General features: G+C 40.6%; 1 protein-coding gene across 1 annotated transcript in view; it reads left to right on the top strand.

Moving 5' to 3' along the window:
• The window catches only part of Cd55 (CD55 molecule (Cromer blood group)), a 28,290-nt gene extending 16,778 nt beyond the window's left edge, over nucleotides 1-11,512 (top strand). The window contains exon 11 of the mRNA XM_051148199.1: nucleotides 10,740-11,512. Coding sequence (XP_051004156.1) covers nucleotides 10,740-10,798 — 59 coding nt within the window. The 3' untranslated portion in view covers nucleotides 10,799-11,512. The remainder of the gene's footprint in view (nucleotides 1-10,739) is intronic.
• Nucleotides 11,513-12,011: the final 499 nt, after the last annotated feature.

Raw genomic sequence — 12,011 nt, 5'->3', positions numbered from 1 at the left:
GTGAAATAGCGAAGTGGCATATTAAAGTAATGTACAACTGAAAACACCCTTCATGAAAAGATGTTTATTTCACAATTATGTACTTAGCAGTGACACCCCTGTTTTATACATGAATGTATGAGCTAAGGGACATGAGCCAGAAACATATTTAGTTTCTATTGTTACTTTTACCAGTATTTGTCATACTTACTTGATGCTCAAGCTAAAGATTTATCTAGAAATATCCCAGCAGTTGGAATTGCTTTTGTCCATTTTATATTTTATGTAGAAATAAATATATTCTAAGTGAGTGAAAAAAATTTCCTGATTTAATGATTTGCAAAGTGATGAGTGTGATGCCTGAGCTTCTCTTATTTACTCAGTGGTATTTAGTGGAGATTTGAAATAGTTGTTATTTCATATTTTTAAATAAATTTAACTTTTATAGTACTGGGCATGTAACTTGGGCCTTGTACATGTCAGGCACAGGTGTTGATGAATTCCACCTCCTTCTCGTTTTTTTTACATTTGAATTCCTTCTGTCTTGTAGACCTCATTCCCAGGAATCTCTCTGTAGGATATATTGTAATTTCTGGGCTCTGACAGCTTTCGTGCAGTCAGACATATGGTGTTATTTCTTAGGCTTATTCTGTTATCTCATTTTAAAGACGAAACCCATATTACAGGGAAAATGTTTATCTGTTCGTGTTTTTTTTTTTTTTTTTTTTTCTTTCTATAGACAGCTGGGAGTGTTTTTAATTTGACTTTTTAGTGAGTGCACAAAGGAGTGTCCCTGGAGAGGTTTATGCACACATGTCACCATACTCCGTTCTTATTCAGCCCCACCTTCTTCTCACATGGGAAAATGCTTTTGTCGATCATACGGTAATATATAAGAAATCTGTAATTTTTCCCACTTAATTCCTCTTAAGAGAATATAGAAACCATCAGATCTTCTTTGTTTGATGTTTATAAAGTTTTAATTTAACTATTAACACACAAAGCATTGGATACCATTACAGCCTTCTCGTTCCCAAGTGTGCTTTAGTAGACTCCTCCTGGCTCCCTTGTCACACATTCCTGCTTCCTTTGCTGCCTCCAGGTTTCACATTCAAGCACACAGATGCTTTCCTAGCACAGGCTGTGGATTAAGAGCAGCTCCAACCTCCCACATGCGAGCGAGCCCCTTCCCCTCTGCCGGTTGCCTTTATGCTGCTGCCTTAAAGTTCCCATCAGAGCTTCTTAATTTGCGTTATAAATGGCTCTGGCTCTATGTTGTGTCAGCTCCCCACCCCTCTTAGTCTTCTCTTCCCTCTGTCAAAAATCTGTTTAAGTATTTTTTTCCTAATTAATCACTCCACATGAAATATTCAGCTTATGTTCTCTGTATGCCTGTGATTTTTTTTTACATAAAAATAATCTTTTTACCCTCTTGGAGGCCCCATTTGGCAATATGAAGTTTATTTGTTTTTAAAGTCAATATCATCTAGAAGAAAAAAAAAAAAAAAAAAAAAAAAAAAAACTGGCGCTTAGGAATTACTCAAACTTTGGTTTCAATCTGGCTTTTTGAATTTAGTAAGTATTCAACCCAAAATTAAGTCAATGTTCCTGGGTCCCATTTTTCTCCCCTATGAGACAGATTCTGTGTTACTTATATGTGGTGAAGGATACAAACCATCCTAGTATAGTCTAAGGGACAAATACACAAGACACTCGAAAGCCACAGTGTGCATGCAGTCTCCACTCTTTTTCTGAGGAAGATTTGTGCACATTTTATCCCTCTGGCTACACTGAAAAACAAGAACCATTTTTCAAGTAAGTTTTGCGTGTTTACCGTGTAGCAAGTGCTGCTGTATTTGATGTTTTTTACATGTATATATTTTTTTAATTTACAACAATACTGGGGTGTAGCGTATATACTCTTTTCTTTTAAGCTGAAATATTTTTTTTTTGTTGTTGTTGTTGAGAATTTCGTACATGCATACAGTGGATTTGATTTATACCCATCCCGTTTCCCCCTCCAGTCCCCAACTCCCTCAGTATATCTCTCATCCCTTCCCAACTTGATGAGCTCTCTTTGTAAATGTACTTGATGACTCAGAGTTCAGTATGCAGATGCTTGAGGGCCCATCTGCTGGGGTGGCCACACCCACAAAGAAAAATGATTCTCCATTGACGAATGCAGTTTACTGGATTTGTAGCTTGTCCAAAGTTTCAACAATAAATAGGAAGGAAGTAGAGGCTAGTGACAGACACTTTAAAGTTACAGACTCTTCTCTTACTAATAAGACAGGAGACTGTACAACTCAATTTAGACAAAGTACCTGGATTCTCTACTCATGTGCTCAAACCCGGTGTCTTAACACTCATATATCTTCTGAAGTTTGAGAGATCAGTTGAAGTAATATTAAATTTAGAAAGTAATTGCGGCTGGAGAGATGGCTCAGAGGTTAAAAACACTGGCTGTTCTTCCAGAGGTTCTGAGTTCAATTCCCAGCAACCACATGATGGTTCACAACCATCTATAATGTGATCTGACACCCTCTTCTGGTGTGCAAGTGTACATGCAGGTAGAGCACTGTATACATAATAAATAAATACATTTTTTAAAAAATAGAAAATATTTAATGAAACACATCCTGTGTACTCATTTTCATTATCCTGAATATGGTATGAACTGCAGATCAGCCCGAACCCAAGTGTGCCTGCAGGAATCCTGAATCTCATGTCAGTATTTGAATGAAAGATGCTGCTTTGATGATTGACATTGGCTTCTGGGGTCCTAACACGTGACCTACTTAAAGTCCGCTGTAGAACGGCCACAGCCATCTGCCGGTTATTCGGTTAAAAAGTCAGGTAGCCATTAAGTTTCCTTTTGAGCCTGTGCTTAGAAATCTGGAATTTTAGGTTTTTCTCTATCACATTCTTTTTTTTTTCCATAGTGTCTCTGCTTCTTGTTCTGTTTTGTCAAGTAGGGTTATAAGCAAGAATGCAGTCTAGCCGCTGCAGTCTGTTTCCAGGGTGGGTCATTTTGAAAAGATAGGGCCAGCCCCACATTTCCGCAGGAGGACGTGCCAGGCGGCATTTCAAGGGACAGCAGCTGGCAGAAACATGTCTGACTTGAGTTTTCAGCCATCAAAGTGATAGCTTATAGCATTCAGCTGATGACACACGTGTATATAATTCCTAGGAGTGTGGGTGTATACACTCGAGTGAGGAGGTGTTGGATCCCCCTGGAGCTGTAGGGAACCACTCATGCGTGCTGGGGACTGAAGTCAGGTCCTCTGCAAGAGGAGTGCTCGCCCTCAACGGCTGAGCTGTCTCACTAGCCCGCCTCATGTTTTAATGCAAAAAAGCTGCGGCCTGAACCTTGGGTTAAAAGTAAGATTTTGTTGTTGTGGCAATATACAACAACAATAAGTAAAAATAACGTCAATGTTGGTTATTTTTTTTTTGGGTCTTAATTTTCTCACCTGCAAAAAATAATATTGCCAGTGAAGTTTAGTAACTATTTACCAAGCACTTCCAGTTTGCCCAGCACTGTGCTTCTTTATTAAGGTGATCAAATGAGATACAAAATCTTTCCAGTGTTGGCTTTTTGTTTTTTGAGGTTTTTTTTTTTTTTCCGAGACAGGATTTCTCTGTGTAGCCTTGGCTGTCCTGGACTCACATTGTAGACCAGGCTGGCCTCGAACTCACAGCGATCCGTCTGCTTCTGCCTCTCGGGTGCTGGGATTAAGGGCGTGCGCCACCACGCCTGCTTTGTTTTTGTTTTTTAATAGTTTTTCAAGACAGGGTTTCTCTGGGTAGTCTGGTTTGTTCTGGACTCACTCTGTAGACCAGGCTGGCCTCGAACTCACAGAGATCCTTCTGCTTCTGCCTTCCCGAGTTCAAGGACTAAAGGCGGTGTTTTAAACATGGCAGAGATGCAGTTCTAACAGGGACTCTTCCTGAGATGCTCCTTTTATTGAGGAGTGGCATTTTCTAAAGTTACATAATTTTCCTTGATTCTCTTCAATGCTATGATTTAGGGGCATGTGAATTATTATAATTTCATAGATAATTGTATATTTTCCGTTATCCTAAGTTACACAAGCCTAAAATTGGTAGTAGTTGCTCACCTTTGAGTTTGTTTTTTAATAGATTACCAAATGAATCTGAGATCATAGGCAATTGCACTGATGTCAAAGGCCTTGCTTGCAACTTGAGAGTTATGCTTTTATGTGTTCACTGGGAACATGTGTAGGATCGTGGGTTTTATGTTTGTGTCTTATGTTTGTGTGGTTTCTGTTAAGTCACCAACCTCCACAGCTTTCTCAAGAGCTAAACACACACGTTGATTTACACTCTTAAGGTAGCCTTTTTAACTTCGGTTACCCTGACATTCAGGCTCATGTTTGTATTTTCTGTCTTCATTTTTCATCCAGATTCTAAATTAGATTTCAAAGTGATGAGATTAATGAGAATTCATCACAGGAAGAGAAACTGAAAACTTCTGAGTAATTCTGATTACATTGTCTTTTTGAGGTAACAGTGTGGCCTTGGGGCAGCAGCTAAAGAAACAGTAGGTAAAATTCTGTAAAAGTCTTACTGCCTTCTGAATAACTGATTCTTAAGCTGTACACGGAAGCACAGTTGTGCAATGTTTGTGTTTTCCTCATTAGATGTGTCAGCTTTGGTCACTCTTCTAGTGTCATGTGCCATCTCCGTTGTGTATTACCAGTCAAAGGGGTGGAGTCTAGGGCCATTAGCGGGTGGGACAAAAAGGGAAGGGAGAGTAAGGCTGGTGAAAGGTGAGAGCAGGTGACTGTTTGCCTGTCACATGCCAGGCCCTGTTCCCATGACCAAAGCCAAAGCAACAGCCATAAGCAGTGCGCTGTGAAAGCAGTCGGGTGCTAGTCAATTTACCTGTTGGCCTGTAGTCACCTGCAAAGGGCTCTGGCAGTCTTACACTGGACAGAATGCTGGCACACACACATACTCTGCAGGGAAAGTAAACGTCATTTACTCTGCGCAGCATCTCTCCTGAGAGGCGGAAACGCCACGCGTTTATTATGAACTCTACGGACAACCTCTCTTTAAAACATAACTTTCCCTTGAGACTCAGATTATTTACCTACCCAGTCTTAGTGACTTCTAAGGCACGTTCTCAACTCTAAAATTACATCTTTTGTCACCACCACCAGTCATCGACTTAACTGATAAGCAAATGCACTTAAACTGGAGCAAGGCTATGTTCAAACACTGAGTGTCTCTCCCAGTGCTATCAGGCCTTCCTGTTGAAGCACTGAGATGCTATAAAATATTTCACCTGGTTTTTCTTCCAAGAAGAGTCGTGGGTGGTATACACTCTTTATTGTTGAGTCTTCTGGCATAAGGAAACCACATGCAAACTGCAATTCATTTCTCATGTTTATTCCTTGAACTTGCCTTCTCACTGTTCTGCGTTAACCCTGTGACAGTACAGTGTATGTAGTTGGCGCTCATGTGTTACCTAGTTTCTCTTCCCCAGGATTTGCTGCTGATGATATAGTAATTGGTACCCCAGTGCTAGTCAGTTTTTCTGGCACTATGAAAACTCAGGGTAAGCAGAAATTTTGATTATTTTATTTTATTAATTTTTTTTTTTTCAAGATAGGGTTTCTCTGTGTAGCTTTGGCTGTCCTGGAACTTACTTTGTAGACCAGTCTGGCCTTGAACTCACAGAGATCCGCCTGCCTCTGCTTCCCTCAGTGCTGGGATTAGAGCCACCACACCAGGCTGATGATTTAAAAAAAAAAAATTATTCTTAGGTTTTTTTTTTTTCCCCCTGTAAGATTTGAATACTGTGTTAGCGAATCGCTCTCTTAGAGTAATTCCTCTTTTGGAACATTATCTCCTCCCCTCTGTTAGTACTACTCTGGAGGGACAGACTCCCCACTCCCTGCACCAGTATCTAGGGTAGTAATGACACTTCAAAGAAAAATGATATTAATATCAAAGTTCCTCTTCATGATCTATGAGTAATTTACTCTTTTTTAGTGAATTTGTGGTAATATCTGTATTGTAGAAAAGCAAAGAAATCCAGGGAGAGCTGGCTCGTAGTGTCTCTGAGCTGCCTGTGATAGGCAGTTTTCACATCTTGTCCAGGCATGAAGCTAAGCTACCCGGATCAGTTCTGAATTCTGGCTGCCTGTTTATAGCCGGTGGCTTGAAGTAGTCTGACTTTTTGAAGATGGTGAAAGACCAAACTCCCTGCTGGGCTTTGAGTGAGGTTCAAATAGAATGTCACCTGCAAAGAGAATAAAACGTTGCTTAGCATAAAGCAAAGATCCAGTCATTTAGGGAGCAGCAGGGTAAGGAACGGTCAGTGTTATTTGAAACAGCTGGTGTGTTTTGAATGTACACACTAAATATAAACGTCATGGCTGGCTCTCATATCCCGTGGACAAGCAGGGTGATTTAAGTTGATGCTGTTTTATTTTGGAGGTGTAACTACTCAGAAGTGAAATAGTTTGTGTACACTTGCACTACTTCAAAACTGACTCATTTCCTGCCTATTTCAGCCAATTAATTAGAACAACTACTTTTTAATGCTGCTACCAAATTGCCCATTTTAATGGTTAGCTCAGATTGTTTTTCTATTTACCCTCTGTAGGTCTCATTCTTTTCCTCATTAAACTAGCAATAGTGTTTACGTATGCACACTTTTCTTCTTTCTTTTGTTTCACGTGTGTGTGTGTGTATTTTGCCTGCGTGTACATCTATACACTGAGTGCATACAGTGCATACACAGACCAGAAGAGGGCATCAGATTCCCTGGGACTAGAGTTTCAAATAGTTGTGAACTGCCTTTGCTGGGAACTGAACCCAGGTCCTCTGGAAAAGAAGCTAGTGCTCTAGGCAGCTGAGCCATCTCCAGCCTGTGTGCACGCTTTATTAAAGGCGTGCAGATTCTAATTGATCTGTGATTACTAAACAGTTTCGTAGCAAGAACCTGGACACCTGTGGATCTTTGCCTCCTCAGGGCCTCCTGGAGCCAGTCCCCCCCATTCCTTAGTAGGCATCAAGAGATGGCTGCTTTTAAAGATGCGTTATCTTCTACTCTTCCAAAATGGGGCTTATAAAGTACATGAATATTATTCAAACCACTAAAGGGTTCACTCTTTTGTTAAAAAACAAAACAAAACAAAACCTCTGATCATTAGGTCTGGGCTGAGCATGGTAAATAGTTTTTACAGGAATTTATTTGAGACCAGTTAAATATTCTGGGTTCTACCATACCAAATGCACTAAGGCATCGCTTTCGCAGAACATTGGAGAATGAAATTCAGAACTTAGTAAAAATGAACATAGTCATAGAATAAATAAAACTTGTGCAGACACTTCAGCCAAAACACTCTGAGAAAAACAAAATCACTCCACCTGCTTCCTGTCCTGTTTGGATTTGCCCCAGCTTTCTGGTTTTGTTGTTGCTGATTAATTACAAATTATCCATTTACAGAGTGGTAGCAGCTCACTGGAATTGGCGCCTGGGGGGAGGGGACTGGAGGTGTGATGAGCTGTGAGACTCCCCCCCCCCCCATCTTGGTTTCCTCCAGTTTGTAGGCACACTCTCATGGTCACTTGCCATCACATTTTAAATAGGCTGGAAGTGCTGGACTGTTTAGGGAATATTGGTCCTGAGTTGTATTCTGGTGTTCTGCCCTACAGTTCCTTAGTTTCTGAAACAGAGAAATTTATGCAAGCCTCTAAAATGATGCCTTTTACCTGCACGCTTAAATAATGACCCGCATGACCAGGTATGGTGGCACACGCTGGTGATTTTAATCTCAGCACGCGGGGGCGGCTCAGGGAAGAGGCTACAGAGCATGGGTGGGGGACCCTCTCAGTACACAACAAAACAACAACAACAATAGTACCTGAAGAGCGAACCAGACAGTAACCAATGAAAACACTCATTTCAGAAGTATATGCTGTGGAGGGTGAGCCCTGGCTTTGTGAGTGTCTGCTCAGTCTCCCGACTTTGTAGTTAGATAATTAGAAATGACAAGGGACACAGTTGGTGGGCGAGGTGATTATGTATCTCCGTCCAGCCATCCTGTGTCCATCAGAAGGCTTATCTAGTTCCCCGGAAGCGTTGGTTTGTATCTGTGTTAAGGGATGGCAGTAGGAGCAAATGTTTGGTTTTGTTTTTTGATTGAAATTGAAGTCATGTGCCAGGCGTGGTGGTTCAAGCCTTTAATCCCAGCACTCAGGAGGCAGAGGCAGGCAGATTGCTGTGGGTTCAAGGCCAGCCTGGTCTACAAAGTGAGTCCAGGATAGCCAAGGCTACACAGAGAAACCCTGTATTAAAAAACCAAAAAAAAAAAAAAAAAAAAAGAAAGAAAGAAAGAAAGAAAAAAATTGAAGTCATATCATCCAGTCAGCGCTTCCCTCTTTCCTGTGCAGTACTTAGGATACTTAACATGAGCACGTGAGCATGTCAGCCCACTGCCAGCTTTCCTAAGTGTGACGTGAGACCTTTGCAATTCTAATTAATTATGAAAGGTATGGAAGGCCTAATACCACGTTTCTGCATCGTACAAAATGTCTATTAATTAGAACAGTTGGCTTATAGCTTCTACAGACTTGGGTAATAGCCTGTTAAGTTTCAGTTATTGCTGGAGATGTTTGTTGAATTTATTATTTGTTGAATGAATGTCTAACATACTGGTTCCACTGTTGCTGTGATATACGTGGTCAGTTATTTTTTTTTTTTTTTAAATATTGTTTGGGAATTTCATAGATGAATGTTTATTAAAGTTTTATTTACCTTTGTTTTGTATGTGTGAATGTCCCGCCTGCATGTATACATGTGCAGCACCTGCATGCAGTGCCTGTGTGGGCCAGAGGGGCCAGCAGATTCCCTGGAACTGGAATCACAGACAGCTGTGAGCTGCTGTGTGTTGGGGTGCTGGGAAATGAACCCAGTCATCCGGAAAAGCAGGCATTGCTCTCAGTCACTGAGCCATCTTTTTAGCTCATGAATGTGTTTTGATCAATATCCCCATTTCTTCCCCTCCAACTGCTCTCAGGCCCACACTACTGCTTTCTCTCCAAAGTACATAGACTCTTTAAGAAAAAAAAAAAAAAAAAAACAAAACCGCCATATCCAATTAGTGCAGCCAGTCTGTGCATGGGTATAAAAGGCTGTTGACTGGAGCCTTAGCTGCAGCCATAAAAAACAAAACAAACAAACAAACAAACAACCCAACCCAAAACAAAACAAAAGACTTTCTCTCATCAGTTGCCAGTAGTTTCTCAATGAGGCCCTCCCCAATCCAAACTGGAATTCCCGCTGGCTTTATTTTGTGCAGGTCATACTTAGAAAGACGTAGTTTCACAAACATCCCCCACTACACGCTGGCGCTTACAATATCACCACCTCGTTTTCTAAGATGATGCATGGCCTTGGAGGAAGGGCTGTGATAAAGATATCTCCCTTTTCCTCTCATTATCTGCACTTTGACCAGTTATGAGTCAGTATCAGTCACCATCTACAACAAAAAGAAGCATCTCTGATGAGGGCCGGAGCCTCACTGATCTATAGGCATGGGGGGGGGGCAGTTTCATAGTATGCTCAGCTAGCAGACTAGTTTCCCCTCAGGCCTATGACTTAGTCAACCCTGGGTAACAGTACCAGGCATGAGTTCTATCTTGGGGAAAGGCCTTACATCCAATGAGTGGTTGGTTGTCCCCCAACATTCATGTCAGTGTTGTCCCAATGGGCATATGGTGCCATGCTAATCCTTACTGTAGCTCAAAGGGTTCATAAATGGGTAAGACTGTTGATGACCTTGCCAGGAATAGTATACACAGCACCTTCAGGCACTATGAAATTCAGTCAGTAGGGATGAGGTGGTCCGTATCAGCTTGATTTTTCCAGTGTCTTATGACTCAACTATATGGTGTTTTCAGCCACAAAGTCTTAACCATCACGTTCTGGTGGGCAACCAAGAGTAATGACTGTAGCCTGTAGTTTTGGGGGAAGGTTATAGGACCCAACTGACCAACAGACTGAACCCATACCTAGCACTGGGCTTTTTGTTTGAGAGGCTGCTATGCCCTAGTATAAGGTAATTCCCTTTAAGCTCATTTTATATACGTATGTATTTTAGGAAGCCTCTACAATAGTAGGTTCTTGTGTGGGTTTAAGCCCGTCCTGTACGTTGCCCTCCCACAGCCTACCCTGCAGTAATTCCCAAACTGCCATAATCAGCTTAGTAAAAATGGGTTTGTTAATGACAGTTTCCACCACAAGTGGACTGGCTTGGTTTATATGTGTTCTTCTATTTGCTTGGTGACTTTTAGACTTTCCAGTGTCCTAGAAACATCTGCGTTAGGATACATTTTCATGATTACATTTATGGGTCGTAAAAGACACTTTTTATGTGTTTATTTGAACGTAGCTCAATGTACATGTGCTTGTGAGTGTTCTTAAGGGTCTTAATCTCTTGAAACTTTCCATGTTCAGAGTCTTTCACTGACTCTTAATCTCAATGTCAATGTCTCTAGCTTGGATGCTAAGAAACAAATCTGTCGTGGTTTGTTTCCATGATTCCTGAGGTCTGCTGAAGTAAGCGGAAGGCTGTCCCTGCTCTCTGACTTACTACTGTTACATTTGTTTTGAACCCCTAATTGGCTAGTTCTTCTGTTTTACTCCATAGCACCCAAAGAGCTAATGTTTGACATCAGTAAATTAAATTGTTTTGATTTTAATTTTTTTCTTTAACTTTCAGGGCGTACATGTTTAATAACCTTGACAGTTTTGCATGCGATGCTATCACTCATTGGCTAGTTGACTTAGCCAAAGAAGAGTTAAGAAGAAAGTGTACACAACCACTGAGAATACTTCTAGTTTGTTAGAATGCCCATGAGGAATGGATACAATAAATGTAATAGTATTTTTTTATATGCTATCGCTGTCTCTAAGGTGTGTGAGGAAAGTTAACAAAGGACGAGGAAACGATTTTGTCTGTAATGGTATCTCGATGCACATAAGTCTATTGAAAATATTTCAGAACTGAAAAAATTCACAACATTGAATGCTCTCTTTTCTAAAAGGTGTGGGAAATGTGGACATTTTTCATGCTTAGAATGGTGGTATGGGGAAACGGAAACCATGATTTCTTTGGCCAGCCCTATCATGTTATTCTAAAACTATTAATTAGATTGCAAAAGTAGAATAAAGACCCCCCCAAACTAAATTTCCTTTCTTCTAAGCAAAATTGCCACAGAGATGGAACATTCTAATTTAACCTGTGACCTGAAGGTGTTTTCATTTTCATTCTCCATGAAAAATGGATTGGCAAGATGTCCTAAAGGAAGAGCATGCTAACAAACTAGTGGAAGGAGGGTTGGGAAAGTAGCTGACGTGGTGGAGCGCTTGCTTACCATGCGTGAATCCCCCAGTTCCTCCCTCAGCACACATTCGTAATCCCAGTACTTGGGAGGTGAAGGTATAAGGGTCAGAAGTTAAAGGTCATTCCCTGTAACCTAGTGAGTTTCAGGCCAGTCTGGGATACTTGAGAGTCAGTCTCAAGAAATAAACGTTATAGATAGGTAGATAGATAGATAGATAGATAGATAGATAGATAGATAGATAGATAGATAGGAAAAATGAAGAAATTTGAGCCTTTTGACTTAGTTGGTAGTGAAAGAAGAGGTTAAGGTTAAAGATTAATCTCCCTTTAAACACAGATCTGAGTCGGGAGTAGCTCGCTGTTTTTCAGAAGGATAAGCTGCAGTTTTGCTCTCAGGGAATTCTTTTCTTCTTCTTCTTCTTCTTTTTTTTTTCTTCTTTTTTCTTTTCCCCCCAGTGAAAAAGCCTTAGGAAGGTGCCTTCACTGACTGGTCATTAATAGTGCCCTGTGTTTACATAACCTCTCCAAATGAAAAGATTCTGTGCTTCTGATGTGATATGTTCATAGCCAAATTATAAATCTTATTGTTTTGTAATATTGAGATAAATCTATTTATATTTATTCATATCAATGTGCATTTTGGTTTTG

The sequence above is a fragment of the Acomys russatus genome, chromosome 6, assembly GCF_903995435.1.
Source record: "Acomys russatus chromosome 6, mAcoRus1.1, whole genome shotgun sequence".
Lineage (NCBI taxonomy): Eukaryota > Metazoa > Chordata > Mammalia > Rodentia > Muridae > Acomys > Acomys russatus.
The sequence above is the reverse complement of the archived record's forward strand: the minus strand, read 5'-3'. Positions and strand labels throughout refer to the sequence as shown.